Source organism: Rhincodon typus, chromosome 33 (assembly GCF_021869965.1).
Source record: "Rhincodon typus isolate 14 chromosome 33, sRhiTyp1.1, whole genome shotgun sequence".
Classification (NCBI taxonomy): domain Eukaryota; kingdom Metazoa; phylum Chordata; class Chondrichthyes; order Orectolobiformes; family Rhincodontidae; genus Rhincodon; species Rhincodon typus.
Window position 1 is genome coordinate 27,222,896 of NC_063364.1, and position 17,509 is coordinate 27,240,404.

Sequence of the window (17,509 nt, forward strand, 5' to 3'; positions counted from 1 at the left end):
TGTTGAGATTTCAATTTAGATCCATATCTACACAATCACTGCGCTAATGTCAATCAATGGCCAACAGTGGCTCTGGTTGTCATTAAGTTGTCTTATTGAATTGACTTTTTGAATGCACAGATTTATGGATACAGTGTTTGCACATGTACGCTATCTGTAGTGTATCAGCATATGCTTCACAACGAATTATACACTTCGTAGAAAATCCTGCACTGCACCCAAAATTTGCCAAAGCCACATGATGTACTCAAAAGTGTTGATGCATAGTTGGCCATTATTGACAAAAGGGGCTCAGTGACCTGGATGTAACTGTTTGCAGAGTCTGGTGGGAGCCAGGCAAGTGGAATGGGCATCCTCTTAGTAGGAATGGAATATCTGTTTAAGAAGAACACTGCATTAGGCACCAATTAGTTTCCAGATGTTTATGTTCTATTCATTGGGCGTTCCCATAAAGTGCCTTTCATTAGTTTGCAGATAGGTTTCGGGAGCAAGCAAATTGCTTCAAATTGTGTTAAGAATGTGGTTAATGTAAATTGGGAAGAGTTTTAAAGTAATTCCCAAAATTGCAGTGTGTGTGTGTGTGAGAGAGAGAGAGAGAGAGAAAGAAAGAGAAGGGTGTGGTGTACCTTTACAACCAGTGTTATTGTCCTTGGTAACGTTTTAGAATGGTGTGTGCCAGTACCTTAAAACCAGGAGGAGCAGGGACGTTTTTCCAAGGAATGCAAAGGATAGAGCAAGTGTGCTTTCACAGATTAGGATTGTACAAAATCCCCACTGAGGTGAGCAATCAATTTGAAACTGCTCTTGTTGGTGCTGCATGAAGAAGAGTGGCGACCTGGAAAATTCTCTGCTCTTTGAATAATGTTATGGAGTCCTTTTTCATCCATGTAAACAGGCCGACAAACGCTCTTCAACACTTCCCTGTAAAAGCCTTTGACATTGCAGCATTACCTTAAAGTGTCAGCCCAGCTTTGATGATTGAGACCTATGGTTTGGCTTTTTTTTTATAGATTTACTCTTAAAATTTGCAGGCAAGGTCCAAATGTAATCTCTTGATGTTTCATCAGAAAGTGATGTGAACCTTCCTTAACCATTGTAATTCGTGTTGCTGCTAGGTAGAGAGCTCTGTTTGAATTCTGCCTGGGCTCACCACCTCCTGACCCCCTAACAGCCTTTTCCCAATGTTGACAAGAGAGCTGACCTCCAGAAGGGAGGTGATAATAACTGCCGTTGGCATCAAAATCACATTTGCCTGAGAGTGGCATCAAGGAGCTGTAGCAAAGCTACAATCAGTGAGAATTGAGGGGAAGTTCCTACACTGGTTAGAGTTCTGCTTGGCACAATGGAAGATGGTTGTGGTTGTTGGAGGTCAGTAATCTCAGCTCCGTGGCATCTATGCAGCTGTTCCTCAAGATAGCATTCTAAGCCTCGTCTGCTTCATTGATGATCTTCCTTCCATCATAAGATCAGAAGTCAAAATATTTTCTGATGATTGCACTGTGTTCACCATCATTTATGATTCCTCAGGTACGGAAGCAGTCCATGTTCAACTGTAACAAGACCTGGACAATATCCAGGTTTGAACTGACAAGTGGCAAGCAACATTTGCACTGCACAAATGCCTGGCAATGACCATCTCCAGCAAGAAACTAGCTGTTGTGCCTTGACATTCAATCATCACTGAATCATCATCATCATTGAATCCCTTGCATTCAGCATACTGAGAACTGCTATTGATCAGGAACTTTGGAATTCTTTACCACTGAGGGCTGTTGAGGCTGGGTGACTATGTATATTCGAGGCTGCAGGCAACAAGTTTTTAATCGGTAGGGGAGTCAAGGGCTATGGGAACAAAGGCAGGAAAATGGATTTGAGAATCATCAGATCAACTATGATCTCATTGAATGATAGAGTCGACTCGATGGACCGAATGGCTTATTTCTGTAACTATGGCTTATGGTCTTGTAGAGACTAAGCTGGACTAATTCTATAAATACAGTAGCTACAACAGCAGGCCAGAGGCTAGGAATCCTGCAGCGAGTAACTCAGCTCCTGATTCCCCAAATCCTGTCCGTCTACAAGGCACTAATCCCTGATAAGTACAGCTCCAGTAGCATTCAAGTGGCTTGACACCATCGAAGACAAAGAAACCTGCTTGATTGATACCAGATTGACAAGCATCCACTCCCTCCAACATGAATGCTCAGTAGCAGTGTGTTTACCATTTACAAAGTGCCCTGCAAAAATTCACCAAACCACCTTTCAAACCCGCAACCACTACCATTTGGAAGGACAAGGGTAACAGAATAAATGGGGAACCTGCAGATTTCCCTTCCAAATCCTGGAATTCCCCTTTGGTAGACCTAAACTGATTGGAGTGTGGTGGTTTGAGCAAACAGCTCACCACCTGTACCTGAAGGGCAATGAGGGACACCCAGCCAGCGAAGCCCATGTCCTTGAATTTTGACCTAGTGACAATGATAAAGGGAATGGTAACATACATAACCAACTCAGAATGTGAGAGAGTTGGAAGGGAACCTGAAGATTGGATACCCAGCTGCTTACTAGGACTTGAGTGCTGTCATTGGTCTAAGCTTGCTTTTTCTATCTCATGCCTGGTCTGTTGTCCCTGAGCTCAAACAATGGCCAGTGGCTTTGACTAATTAAAATGCCAGGGATTGAGTGGCACTTCTGGTTGAAAATAATGTTTCAGTGTCACTTTTATTGGTCAAAGTGAATACCTGTATTTCACTTGCATTATAGCCATTCTGTTGTCTCAACACCCGGCTGTGTTTTGAGTGGGTGGATGGAAGCCCATAGGAGGTGTGCAGAAGCAGCTTGCTGGTGATTCGCCTCTGATCTTCCTTCCACATCGCAACTTCAGCAGAACCAGCTGGTGTTTGTTAGGCACCTCCCACCGTCACATTGAGGGGTGAAGGCAGCTGTACACAGCAGCAATCTCCGAGCCTGATCTCTCTCGTCTTAACTACCCTGCATCCTCTTTCGTTGATGAACTGGCTTGTTCAAAGTTACTTCAATCATGCAAAATTTAATATTTTGACATGTTTAACTGCTGCTCTTTCTGTTTTAGGCAGAAGCCTGATGCGGCGTTAGCAGGGGACGTAACACCAATTGTATCCTCGGAAGACTGTTCTGTGCGCTACCAACGGCACTTGAATGTTTACATGTATACCATCAATAACCCCCAGGGAGTAGAGCTCAACAGTGTGGAACACAACATCAGTGAACTGCAGAGATATATCCAGTCTCACAGATGTGAAATGGTAAGAACCAGTTTCCAAAAGCTTTATTCTGCCATTTCTGCCATAGAAAGACTGCAAAGAATGTCTTTAACAGGGTCACCATAACAAAGTGCGTCAAACATAAGACACCATTCATCCAAAAACATAAAACTTGGATATTGTTCTATTTTGTTCGAGAGAAAAGAGGGGCAAAATTGTTAAAACGTCTGGGCAACCAGTTTGATTTTTCCAAAACTACTTATTGGAATAGCAGAATTGTTGTTTGAAAAAAAAGGACCAAGGTATCTTATCTATATTGCCTTTAACCACTTTGGTAGCCGTGTGATACACTGCATGGTACAAAGATGCAACTGTTAACTGATAACCGCAAACAATTGCAGAACTTCCTGCAATTACCTGCATCTTAATCTTATTTAAGAATATGTTCTCAATATCATTCATTTACCATTGTGAATATTAATCATGCAACTGTTGTGAAATAACAATTCAGTCGGTTCCAACTTAGCCATTTTTTCTGTTAAAGGTCATAATATATGAAGCCAAACAAAGATTGTGCTGGCATCTCACTTGGCAACTGAGATGGCATTTGGGTTTCCTCTTGGTACAACTGTGCAAAAGTCACAGCACTACTGAAGAAATTGAGATTTTTTTCATTGAATTCAAATCCTGCCATCTGCCACGGCAGGATTTGAACCAGGTCCCAGAACATTATCTGGGTCTCTGGATTAACAGTCCAGCGATAATACCACTAGGCCATCACCTCCCTGCAACTTGAGTGTTGATAAATCACCTCTGCCACACTACCACCATCCGGTCCTCAATTTTTCCTTCTTCCCCTTGCTAATCTAAGAGCAGCTGAAGCAGATTTGACTGAGAGGTAGCTCAACAGACCCTAATCTTCAAATCTGAGACCTGACGGTTAAGGTTGGTTAGTTTCCACACGACACAGTACGTTTTGTGAGCTGAACCACCAAGGCTGGAAAAGCATTTTTTACAAGTGTAATATTAATATTGTTGAGCTCATTGTTTACCACTGACCCCGTTGTTTCTCTTCAGAAGTCCTTATTTTGGTCATGTTGACATGCTGATCAGGTATAATTACCAAGAACCACAGACAGGTTTGCAATTGCAATAAGCAGCAAAACAGATGGTGCTGTATTTAATGGGTTTCAGATGTCCAATTGTAATCTATCTTCACAATTGGGATATTGGTTCACGTGTCTAGGCCATGCTAATTATGTTGTGTGTTTCAGGATTACGGTAATTGGTCACAATTATCAATATTATTGAGATTTATAGATTGGCAAATTAATTGCTAAGAACAACCAGATGTCCTTTTCTAACTGGAACCACATTTTGTATTTTTATGATTGGTGTCAGGTTGAATAGGATTATATTATGGCTCAGTAGTAAATATATAACATTAGAATAAAACTGTAATGTTAGTTGTAAAAGTGGAAGAGGTTAAGAGTGAAACTTGCAGACTAATTTAGAATGGTCACTATAGGTTTGTTTCAAGCTTGGGTTGTATATAGACAGGGCCATTTTGAAATATAGAACCACTGGCTGGAGGATTGGGAGTGGGAATAGTTTGGGGTGAAGAATTAATGCTGTATTCATAATGGAACTGTTTGAAGGCCTCTCTATCTTGCACTAAAGCTGCAATGTAGACCTGGAATCAGGATGACCTGATTTCTGAGTAAAGAGAATTGAAACTCCCTGAAATCTGATCTCTAACTTTAGATTATAATTTTAACATTGGTGTGAAGCAAAGCAAAGAAACTGCTTTGGGCAAATGCACCTTTGTGAAATGAAAACAGCTCAAGAGTGTCCCATGGGAACCATACTGACTTAAGCAAGACTGTGCTGGTACCAATGTGAAAAATAAGCTTGTTGAAAAGATTCTTGGTGCACTAGCATAGCTCAACACAGCAAGGTCTTTTGCAACACAGTACAGCTATTCATTGCTTTTCTCCTTTCTTTCTTTGAATAGGATACACTTTCCATGCCATCCAATCGGTCGTCACAGGCTGAACTGCCACAACCTGGTGAACGTGTTGAAAATTTAAGAACTGAGGAGTGTTGTAAAGCCAATACTGGAAACACCATTGCACAAACGCCGATTGAAATGCCCGCCGAACACTCAGCTTGCCTACGGGAGGACACACCAACTGATGAAGTGGTGACTGATTCGTGTCCTGAGGGGATGCATTCTGAGAGTCAAGAAAATATCACTGAAGACAGCATTATTGATACAAAATTAGAGGAGAAAGCAGCCAGTTGTGAAGATACATGCACAAACCTGGAGTGTGAAGGACAACAGGAGGAGTCTGTGTTGATGATAGAGTCTGAAGATATAGCAAGGAAAAGTGTACTTGTGCAGAGTGCATCTAATGGGGACTGTGGTGGCAGCAGTGTGTACTGTGACGAAGCTTCTGTGGAAACTTTAGGACCATCTGAAGATTTACCTCACAATCAAGGGTGTGCTGTCAAAGAAGATGCTTGTCAAGGGGAGATGATGGACAATATGTTGATTGTAAATGATGATAGTCCTGATGGTGAAACAATAGACTCCAAGAAAAATCTTGAAGTAAAGGTGGAGCCTATTCCTATTGTGGAAAGTAAGCTAGAAAACGTTAAAAACTGTGTTGAGTCGGTCACTGATGAAAATGTCTTGAATGATAATGGTGGATCAACAGAGGGATTTCCCCAGGTGACAGATGGTTATGCAATAGAACTGAATAATGGAAGTCCTCCACTCCCTGAACAGATTGCAGAAGTGAAGGTAGATATGGAGTCGAGCAAAGATGAGTCCAGTGCAGATATTGATGTCAGCATAACTAATGAAACTAATGAGACTAATGCTGAAGCTCGCTTTGAGGTGAAAAATGATTCTTCTGACCAAATGTTTGCAAATTCACAAGACTTGATTCTCAATTCCAATGAGAAATGTGAAGGAGTAAACAGTGAAATGGCTGTAGAGGAACAGTTTGTGCAGAATCAGGAAGTGTCAGATATGTTGCAGTCACTGGATGATGTTGAGGAATATGAACAAACTTGCTGTACATCAGAAGTGGTACACTTAAATGTATTTGAAAGTGAACCTGAGCAAAATGATGATGAGTTAGAAGTGGACTGTCTTTGTGATGATCAGTGGTCCCAACAGGTCGATGCATTATTGGAAACTGCATTAGATTCTAACTTTGAAGATCACGTTGTGCCAATGGAAATCCAATCAGTAGTGGATTTAAAGGAAGGAGCTTCTCAAAATGAGTGTATCAAAGAGTTATCATCATCCAAATGCAGCTCTGATAAAGAGCCACCTTGGTTGTCGATGACAATGGAATGTACAACTGAAGATAATGAAGATGATGGGCCCCAAGGAGCCAAAAGGACATTGGACACCCTAACCAAACCAACTGATACTGTTGCACATCTCCAAAACCAGGAAATGTTGCTCAGCATAGTAGAGGAACCTGCTGATTATATGGTGGACAGTTCTTCAGATTCTGAGGATCAGTTTCAACAAAATGGGAAACCTTCAACTGTAGATGAGGAAGATTCCTGTGTAATGGAATGCAGTGGATCAGGAAGTGAAGCAAATGGCAAAAATGAAGACATTTTTCTTGGAAATGAAAAAATTAATACCGTTTCTTTGGATACAAAAGTGATGCAGAATTCTGCCGATCGAAAATTTAACATAGTGCTGGACGCAAACGGGAATTTAGAAACAGTCAGCTTTAAAGGTAAATGTACCGGGGAGAGAAATGTAGCCTTGTTCAACTTAAATGTCGTACTGTTTTCATGGTTTACTTAAGCTTTGTTTTCTGCGTGATGTAGATATTTAAAAATGATTAGTATATTTCAAAACTAATTTTTTTCTGTAAAATGCAGTATTATGTGCATTTGGAAGGATGCATAGTATTTTCAACTGTAGATCCACATAACAGAATTCTCTGGATAAAAATGCCACTTCTTCAGAATGTTCAGACAATATAGTGACCCAAAAACTTAAGGGCTGTCGAATGGTGTCATGGTAGTCAGGTTGATGGTTGTCACTAAATTGATACCCTCAGTCACGCTGGGGCAGTAGGGCAGGAACCCCCCCCCCCCCCCCCCCCCGCCACACCAACAAGAGGGAAAAGGAATTTGGAAGATATTTTGTGGGAAAACTGCAGAAATTGCTTCAGTAACTTAAAGTCACACCCAGGTTAGGGAAGAGTGTGTGAAAGTGAGCAGCGCCCGAAGGAAATAAAGTGAAGGCTGGATTTGCACTGTAAACATTTTACAACTCACCTGCTCAGAGATGTTATTACACACCTCTAGCAGGTGGGACTTGGGCTCGAACTTCCTGACTCAGAGGTAGGGACAGTACCACTGCACCCCAGGAGCCCTGGATATACACTATATTGTAGAGTTAATAGGGCATCTTGGACTAATAAGTCTCACTCCAAAGTCAGTTTAAACCTTGACATTAGGGGTCTTGTGATACAGTGGAACTGTCATGTCCCTACCTTTTGAGCACAGAAGATATGAGTACAACTGTTACTTGCCCTAGAAATTAAGTGAGAACAATTGGTTTTTTCACACCTTGACATTTTGGAGTACATAATTCTTTTGTGACAGTGCAAAATGAAGGCACTTCAGTGTTTTTATCATTTCATTGTAATTTTCTCTTATTCGTTTGTGGGATCTGGGCATTGCTACCTGGGCCAGCATTTATTGCCCATCCCTCATTGCCCTTTGAGAAGGTGGTGGTGAGCTGCCTTCTTGAACCGTTGCAGTCCACCTGCTGTGGGTTGACCCCCAGTGCTCTCACGGTGGGAATTCCAGGATTTTGACCCTGCGACAGTGACAAAATGGAAATAATATTTCTATGATGTGGAGGTGCCATTGTTGGATTGGGTAAGCAGAAGTAACAGGACGTCAGGTTATAGTCTAACGGGTTTATTTGAAATCGCAAGCTTTCGAAGCACTGTTCCTTCGCCAGGCAAAGGCAATATATTTCCAAGTCAGGATGGCAAGTGGCTTTGAGTGGAACTTGCAGGTGGTGGTATTCCCATGTATCTGCTGTCCTTGTCCTTCCAGATGGAAGGGTCATGGGTTTGGAAGGTGCTGTGTAAGGATCTTTAGTGAATTTCTGCAGTGCATCTTGTGGACAGTAGATATTGCTGCTGACCTTTGCTGGTGGAGAGGTTAAATATGGATGGTTCAACTGAAGCCCTTGACAGTAAGTGAAACGTCAGGCTTTTTGCTGGTTAACCCTGTCAACTACCAGTTTATAATGGCTTTTGTTCACATTTTTTCTTCCTGCATTGACTCCACCACCTTTCTGGAGATGTTCCATGGATAAAACATTCTCCAGCATTGATGAGAATGAGAGGTGATCTCATTGAAACTTAGAAAACTTTTAAAGGGCCAGTCAGGCTACATGAAGAAAGGATGTTTTCTCCTGGCTAACAGAATGGTCCAACACTTGGGGATATGGTATCAGATATACTGACATCTCATTTACGACTAAGACCAGGACTAGTTTCTTTTACTCAGTGAATGGCAAATCTTAGACATTCTCTATTCTGGGGAGTTGTGCAGGGTTGGTCAATGAATACATTCAAGACAAAAGTTTGTCAATTTCTAGGTATAAACTACATCAAAGGATATGGAGATGGTGTAGGAAAAATGGCATTGAGCTAGATGATCAGCCATAGTCTAGAATGGGGGAGCAGGTTTGAAGGGCTGAATGGCCTATTCCTCTTCCTATATTTCTATAGTCCAACTTTCGTATTTTTTGTTTCCACATGGAGGCGAGCGTATTAGGTGACGACTCACTCTATTACCTGCCTATCAGTTCATTTAAGAGACAAATAAGATAGAAAATAGAGTTTTCATTCCAATATGTTGAAGTGAGGTGGAGCTTATGGCTGACGCAAAGCAGTTGAATCTGAACCAGCTCTTGCAGCTTTCTGTTGTGTGTTCTACACTCTGGCCTCTTGAGCATTCCTGATTTTAATTGCTGCACCATTTGTAACAGTTCTTTTAGTTGCAGAGCCTTACATTCTGGAATTCTCTCAGTAAATATCTCAACCTTTCTTTCCTCATTTAAAATGCTCTTTAAACCTATACCCTTTGACCACGCTTTTAGTTATTTAGTTATCTCCTTATGTGGTTTGGGGTAAAATTTTGATCATAGACCATAGAATCCCTACAGTGTGGAAACAGGCTCTTCGGCCCAATAAGTCCACACTGACATTTAGAGCATCCCACCCAGACCCATTCCCCTATTACCCACCTAGCCTACACATCCCTGAACGCTACGTGCAATTTAGCATGGCTAATCCACCTAAGCTGCACATCTTTGGACTGTGGAAGGAAACCGGAGCACCCGGAGGAAACCCACACAGACACTGGGAGAATGTGCAAACTCCACATGGTTGCCCAAGGGTGGAATTGAACCTGGGTCCCTGGTGTTGTGAGGCAGCAATGCTAACCACTGAGCCACTGTGCTGCCAAATTTTGTTTGACAGTACTCCTGTGAGGTGTCTTGTGATGTCTTATTACATTAAAGATGCTATATATAATGCAAGTTATTGTTGTTGAGCTATGTGGGACGTTTAGTTTGGGTGGAGTATTCATTTGCCATTTGTCATTTACGTTATTGTGGCTTCCTGTTCGACTTAATTTCAAAATACAGTTACCAAATTAATGCCTCAGTCATTTCAGTTAAAACTTACAAGGCTTGTCAATAAGTAACAAAAACAAACCAAGCTCCACTTGGTTTTATTTCTAGAAGGATAGAATAGCTAAGTGGAGTGGTTATGCTAAACTTGGAACAAACCTTGCGGAGACCACACTTGGAGTTCCTTGTGCATTTCTGGTTTGTGTTTTTTAAGAATATGGAGACACTGAAGTGGATGCATTCAAGAGATGTAGAAGGACAACAGCAGAACTGTGAAGTTATACTCATTAGGGAAGGTTGTAGATTCTGTCCCTTCTTTTGAAAAGAGAAATTTGAGGAGTGACCCAATAGAGAGAGATCAACTTTGAAAGGAATTCAACAGACTACTCGTGGAGCTACTTCTACTCTGAGAAAAAGCAAAGCCAGCAGTTATTAACACAAGATTTTCAGCAAAAGGTGAAAGAGAAATGGAAGAGACCTCTTTACTTACAAAGCAGTGAAACTGTAAAACTCACTACACAGGGAGTAATTTAGTTAAATAGTATAGATTAACTTGAGGGGAAAAAAGATGAGTTTCTGAGAAGGATGATGCTGGTAGCAGTAGCTACCTTTCTCAATTCCAAGGAAGAGTCATACTGGACTGTTTCAACCCTGTTTCTCTCTCAGCTGTCAGTCCTGCTGAGGTGTTTCAGCAGTTTCTGCGCACATTTCAGGTTTCCAGCATCTGCAGTATTTTGCTTTTATTATACTGTACAAGGGTGGGAGATGATTCGAATAGAGTATAAATGATGTTGCATGGACTGATTTGTGGTGAATGGCCTGTTTATGTGTTGTAATTTCTAAGTAACTTGGCTTCCAGGAGACTATTTAGAAGATAATTATTTGATATCTGTCTGGGAGTATCATCTCATTATAGGCTGTCATCAGTAGAGTTGAGGGTTGGTGCAGGGAATCACAAGGTGATCATACATCAGCTGTGAAAAATGCAAGTTCTGGCACATTTCTGCCTTGCTGACCTTAGCTTTTGCTGCTTTGAAGAGACATGGACATTTACCAGCACTGCTTCAGAGAGGATGATATGGAACTTTGTGCTGGATGTTGTCTGCGAATGGGTTACTGTCTGACAAGACTCTGCAGAGGAAGCAAAATAGATCAACGTTTTGCTTTTTGAAGCAGCAGACACTTCTGGGAGGCTGTTGTTTGTTGATCAGTCTCTTCCCTGGTAGATTGCAGTACTGACAAGGTTGGGTGGGACCCCGTATTATCTGGTGGGAACTCTGGCTTTTCAATAAATAGGTTGGCCATAAATAAACAATCGTTACGGTAATTGTTATTCTTTCTTTTTTAAGAGATAAGTAGTTTTAGGTATGAGTTAAGTACATGTTTTTGTGAAAGATTACTTTTGTACATAGGAGTAAGGAGATGTAGGCTGAACTAATGTTTTATAATCTGGCACAGAGTTGTCTTTTGATGCTGAGCTGCTGTTGTGCAGTTACAGCAATGACGCCATCTGGCATCTCCCCAAGATCCAATATTTCCAGCTAAATGACCCCACAGAGTTTCTTTTCATTTCTTTATTTACTCCATCAATTTTCTCTTTTGCCTCTCTTCTCTCTTTTTCCTTACTCACCCCTCTCTTCCTTGCTGCCTTCATCAACGGCCTTTCCTCCATCCATCCTTCCCTCATCAACCTCTTTCTAATACTTTGTGCTATTCATGGAATGAAAGCGAAGGCATGTTCCTGGGTTTATATTAAACTTGAGTTAAAACCAGTTCACAAACTTGTCACTAGTTTCGAAGAGTAGGATTGGAGAATGGTTATAGCACAGAAGGAAGTCATTTGCCCCATTCTCTCTGCTGGAAATAGAGATGGGGGGTTGGAGTGGAGTGGAGGGAGGGAGTATAAGTTAACACCACCCAGTTATGCTGTTGGTTAAGGGAATGGGTAGTTAGCTGAGCCATTTCAAAGATCAAGGTGCAAGGCTGGATTCCCAGTGTGTGCGCTCAGGTACAGTCATTCCTCTGTATCTCCGAAATCAGTTTTCATGAATTTGCCTATCCATGCCAAAAAAAAGTAACCAATTAATCAACATCCGCGGGCAAAAATCACATATCTTTGACCGCTTTCATGGCAACCCAAAAAAAATTATAAGCAGCATGTGATGGGCAGCCACACAGCCTCATGGGAGATGGACAGAAATGAACCAAAATGTGGGCACCCTCTCTCATGCACGCCCTACCCCCCTGTGCCTGATCTTGGTTACACTCAGCATCTCCTCCCTCTCCCTTCTGTTGCTTTGACTCATTGAAGTTGGGTTGTGTGCATCCTGCTCTCGCCCTTGTGTCCTTTGTGTTATCGTGATGGCTCCCAAGCGAAGTGGTCATGCTAGTGTGCTTGGGCAAAGAAGGTGGTGAACGAAGCTCAGAGATGTTGCAGAGTGGTATGTCGGCTAGTGCTGTAGGCCGTGAGCTCAGCCGCAATGAGTCTACCCTATTCTATAAATATTCGATTGAAGTTTCAACATAACGTCAGTATCGTTTATTATTCTAACCCAAAAATAATAGGTGAAAAGTTGTAATCTTGGAGTCTGAGGACATAATCCTATTTCTACCATAAGTTATTAAGCTCTGTACTCGCGAATTCATCATTCGCAGGGGTTTTCAGGACCAGAACCCTCACGGATGCTGAGGAATGGCTGTTGCTAATGTTGGTGGGATACTGCAATTGACTTCCATCCACCTGGTTCAGTGAGTGGAAAATTGGACATCGGTCAGCATCCTGGGAGTTGGAAAGTAGCAGTCCTGCACCTGATGGAAATCATTTGTCGATTGTCTCTGTTGAAGTGGCTAACCCAGACTGGACTAGGATTAGAAATTCCTGCCTTGTGCTTGGTGTCTATGGTGACTTGCTGGAGTCACTTTTCATTCCTTGTCTTTCATAGGACAGTGAGTGCTAGGGGTGCAGTGTGCATGCATGACCACATAGCACATGATGAGAAGGCTTGGCTTCGACCTTGTCAAACGTGAGTGAGTGCACAGCCTGCATTCCAACAAGGGTCATTGGATCATAGGCTTCCTGACTAGGTTCTCACCTCACTCCTAATCCAGGTAGAAACTGAGACATTCTGGCATAGAACAAGGCCATTCAGTCCATCATGGTTGTGCCAGCTGATTTAACACCCATTCTTGCAGAATTTGGTCTATGGCCTAGTAGGTTATGGCCCTTCAGGTGTTTAAAAAATACCCAGTTCTACATGTTCAGTGCTTCTGCTTCCTCCACTAAACCAGGCAGTGAATTCCAGACACCCTCCACCCTCTGGGTGAGAACATTTTCCTTCATGTCCCTGTAATCTTTACACCAAACACCTTGGATCGTATCCTGTGGTAATTGACTGCTCCAATGTGGGGAAGCCAGCCTTTTCTGTCAACTTTAAGCCCCTCCATTCTCCTGTACCCCTCAATTATGTCAACCCTGAGTCTCCTTTGTTTGCAGGAACATAATCCTTGCCTATCCAGTTGTTCCTTGGAGCTGCAGTTTTGAGCCCTGTCAACATGCTTCTTGATGGGTTGAGCTCAATTATAGTGTTCTTACAAAACCTCTATTGACCCCATCTTTTCCTTTTGTATTTACATGGGGGAGGGCTTTGATGACCAAGAAACCCTTCATGTATGAGTCTCGGTAGTGGATTGGTGGACAGTTTGACCACGATCCAGTATTCCAACTAACAGCAGCTTTATAGGTCAACATGTCTCCCCATTGCACCAAGCCATTCGGAGGGAGGTACCTTGGGATTTAAGACAGTAGTTGGTATATTTGACAATAGAAATAATCCTGCAGAGCCTAATGCATCTCAGTCTCAAAGGATGTTGAGGGGGCCCAGCAATCTCATAACAAGAGCTGGAAGTGATGTTATAAACCCAAACAGAAAGTGCTGGAGAAACTCAGCAGGCTTGGCAGTGCTTATGGAGAGAGAAACAGTTAACATTTTCCGAGTTCAACATGTCTCTTCCGTGGAACAGCATCCCCAGTACTTTGCTCTTATTTTACTGATTTTATGTACGTCCTTCACGCTTTCAGCAATGGTTATTAACCAGGAAGCTGCATGATTAATGTTACAGGTATATTGTGTTAGGGTTATTTTATTGATCATGTGTAATTAATCATTAGAAAACAACCGATCGAATTTGTCCCAAGTTTGGACATTACAATTGGACCGGTCTCAGTCTTGTTCTCATTACCAACCCCCCCATGTGAGAACAGTATATTGGCAGCTATTTTGCTGACTGGCCTTGTGAAGGGCAATGAGATTTTCCATTGACACCACTTGCTGGTACTGTTTCTCCAGGGATCAAGTGCTACAAGAGTAATTTTGCTTTCTGGCCAGAGCACCTCTCCACACAAAACTTAAGGCAAGATTGATGTTTTCAGTCTTTGAGCCAGGCCAGCACAGATCAACTTCCAGAGAACACAGGCCTACTAAACCCATAGCCTGAACCTGGGCACAAAACCCATTCTGTGGTACAAACATATAAAGGACATGGAAGTCTTAGGTTTTCCCAACATTTGCAAGTTTTGTTTCTAATTTTCCCTTACAGAGCCCCCCTCCTGAAGACTGGAAGTTTGTTGATCCATTCCCTGGGAGTCCCATGCTGCTTCATTCCATCTTCACTTGAATGCCTAGATGGAACCTAGCATGACATCTGAGATCTTGCCAGCATGACCTGCTCCCATTCCCATCCAACAGTTATTGGGAGCAGTTGGTAAGAGGCATCTGCCTTCTGTACGCCTCTATATTTAAGTTTCTGGCCTCCGAAGGCCCTGTGGAATTTGTTTGTAGGAGAGAAATTGACTAAACCTGACAGTATTATTCCAATTAAGGAATGCTGTGGCCAGAAACCTGCAAAACTGTAGCTGTGACATACGCTCCATTCAAGGCTGTTGGGAAATTAGAAATGTCTTCCAGTATTATGGGTGGCACAGTGGTTAGCACTGCTGTGTCACAGCGCCAGGGACCCAGGTTCCATTCCAGCCTCAGGCAACTGTCTGTGTGGAGTTTGCACATTGTCCCTGTGTCTGCGTGGGTTTCCTCCCACAGTCCAAAGATGTGTGAATTAGGAGGATTGGCCATGGGCAATTGCCTACAGTATCCAGGGATGTGCAGGTTAGGTGGACTAGTCATGGGAAATGAGGGTTACAGGAATATGGAAGGGGATGGATATGGGTGAGGTGCTCTTCAGACGATCAGTGAACTCAATGGGCCGAATGGCCTGCTCCCATACTGTAGGGATTCTATGATTCTAATGCCTGTCATCTGCAGCTCATTCAGCATTGGCTGGCCAATGCCTATTGTCTTGCCACCAGCTGTGAGGTTGGCAAAGGTGCAAATGAGATTTATACTGAGTTAGGTTGTCAGTTTCTATTTTAATGCTCATATCTCAGCTCTGTTCAAGGTGCATCCTCACAATTTCCTGACATTGCCCATACTGCACAAAGACTATGTCTGTGTAGAAATTGAAGGAAAATACAAAATGAAAAATGCAATCCGAGAGTCCAGAAGAGTTGAGCAAGAATGATCAAGGAAAGTAGAGTAGAGAAAGAAACTGATATTATTTTACAGACACCTGATCAGCATCATCGAGTAAAAGTCCAAGTGTCCAGTCTGAAGATAGCTTAAGCAATGTTAAATCAGTTTGTGTCAAAATTTATTGTCTGGAGGAACGATCAGCTTGAGGAAGCCTCGTGAGGGGAAGGTAATGTGTGAATGGGTCAAGGATATGTTGGGGACGATGTGTGGGCAGTGCAGGATGACGGTGATGAAACATGAGCCGACAATGGTGCCGGTACAGCTATGACACTCCACCAACATTGCACATGTGACTGACGCTGTGCTTAGCGTGAGTTTACTTTATTGCTTGGTAATGCTCTCTATTGCAGGACTTCGCAAGTGAAATACTTCTTTGGAACTGGTTCGAACTAGTTACAAGATGAATAAAACAAGAAGCTGACTTTTTACAGCAGCTTCTCAATGCCAGGAGCATGTCTGTCTGCTGGCATTAAGCTCCTGTATTTAGAAAGGTGGCAAATGCAATAGGAAGGAGACTGTCAGAATTCTGCTATCTGTTGTGAGCTGTGAAGCTATTGCTTGTTTGCAATTTGTTACTATTTCTTTACTGTTTGTTGCAAGATCCAGTACTTGTGACTCCAGCTGCAATTCCATCAGTTAAATACCTCTATAAATGGCTTCACTCATATCTGTGGCTGACTGCTCCCCATATCGTCTTCTTTTTGGGATTCTTTTCGTTTTGGGGCCGGGGGAGGAAATGATTGCACAGTTTATTTTGGCACTTATTTGAGACTTCTGAAAAGTGGATAAAAATAAGGAATGTCAAAACCGAATTGAGTGTCAGATAAAATCGTTGAAAACTTTGGGCAGTCAGAGTAGATTCTCAGTTCAAATTCAAGCAAAATGGATGGGAGACTAAGATTTAAATGAAAGATAAATGGATCATCATTGAAGAGATTTGATTAGTTGAGAATAACTTGGCAACAGGTGAGAATAGAGTCATGGAGATGTACAGCGTGGAAACAGATCCTTTGATCCAACTCGTCTATGCTGATCAGATATCCTAAATTAATGTGGTCCCATTTGCCAGCATTCAGCCCATGTCCTTCTAAACCCTTCCTATTCATGTACCTGTCCAGGTGCCTTTTAAATGTTGTAATTGTACCAGCTTCCATCACTTCCTCTGGCAACGCATTCCATACACGCACCACCCTCTGCGTGGAAAAAGTTGCCCTTTTTAAATCTTTCCCCTCTCACCTTAAACCTATGCCCTCTAGTTTTGGACTCCCCCACCCTGGGGAAAAGACCTTGGCTATTCACCCTATCCATGATTTTTGTTGAACTGAATACGGAACGACACACAGTCACTAAGACTATTGGTTCCTGATGGAGAAAAGGAAAGAATTGTGTGTTAGTATTTAGCTGGTTCAGTACCAAGTTGATGAAATAATGCTATGCTTTTAACTACCTTGAATAATGGAGCAATCCTGAGCCTGTAGCTCCATTCATGGGGATCAACATGGAAAGGGATGTTTATCTGAAGCATCCTGAATGCAGAATCAATAAATATGCACTGCCTGTGTGCATTTCCTTAACATTGCATCACAGGAGCCTTTGAAAGTCAAGAATACAAGTTGAAAATGCTGGGAGCGTAGAGCAGCTCTGACAGAGAACAGACAGGGTAATGTTCAAGTAGGCACTCATTTATTCCTTAGCAACTTCCGCCTGATCTGACCCTTGAGGCCATTTATAGAAAGATACTGTGGTGGGCTTCTCCAGTTAAAATTAGTACTTTGTTGATTGGTTGCAGCTATAAAAGACTGACAGTTCAAAGGAATCCTTCCAAATCCGGAGTGTTTGAATGTCCCTGGCTCAGTAACAGAGCACCTCCAGAATAGAAAGGAAGTCTCATTGATTAACTTTGATTTCCTTTAGATTTTCCTTTTGTCTCTTCTCATGGGGCATTTTTTTTATTGATTTTGTGATGCTGGCTCCCTCTTTCCCCC

General features: G+C 42.3%; 1 protein-coding gene across 1 annotated transcript in view; it reads left to right on the forward strand.

Annotated features, from left to right (window-relative positions):
• Positions 1 to 17,509, forward strand: part of LOC109910398 (A-kinase anchor protein 13-like) — a 90,273-nt gene that overhangs the window by 52,305 nt on the left and 20,459 nt on the right. The window contains exons 5-6 of the mRNA XM_048615749.1: positions 3,092 to 3,284; positions 5,257 to 7,009. Coding sequence (XP_048471706.1) covers positions 3,092 to 3,284; positions 5,257 to 7,009 — 1,946 coding nt within the window. The remainder of the gene's footprint in view (positions 1 to 3,091; positions 3,285 to 5,256; positions 7,010 to 17,509) is intronic.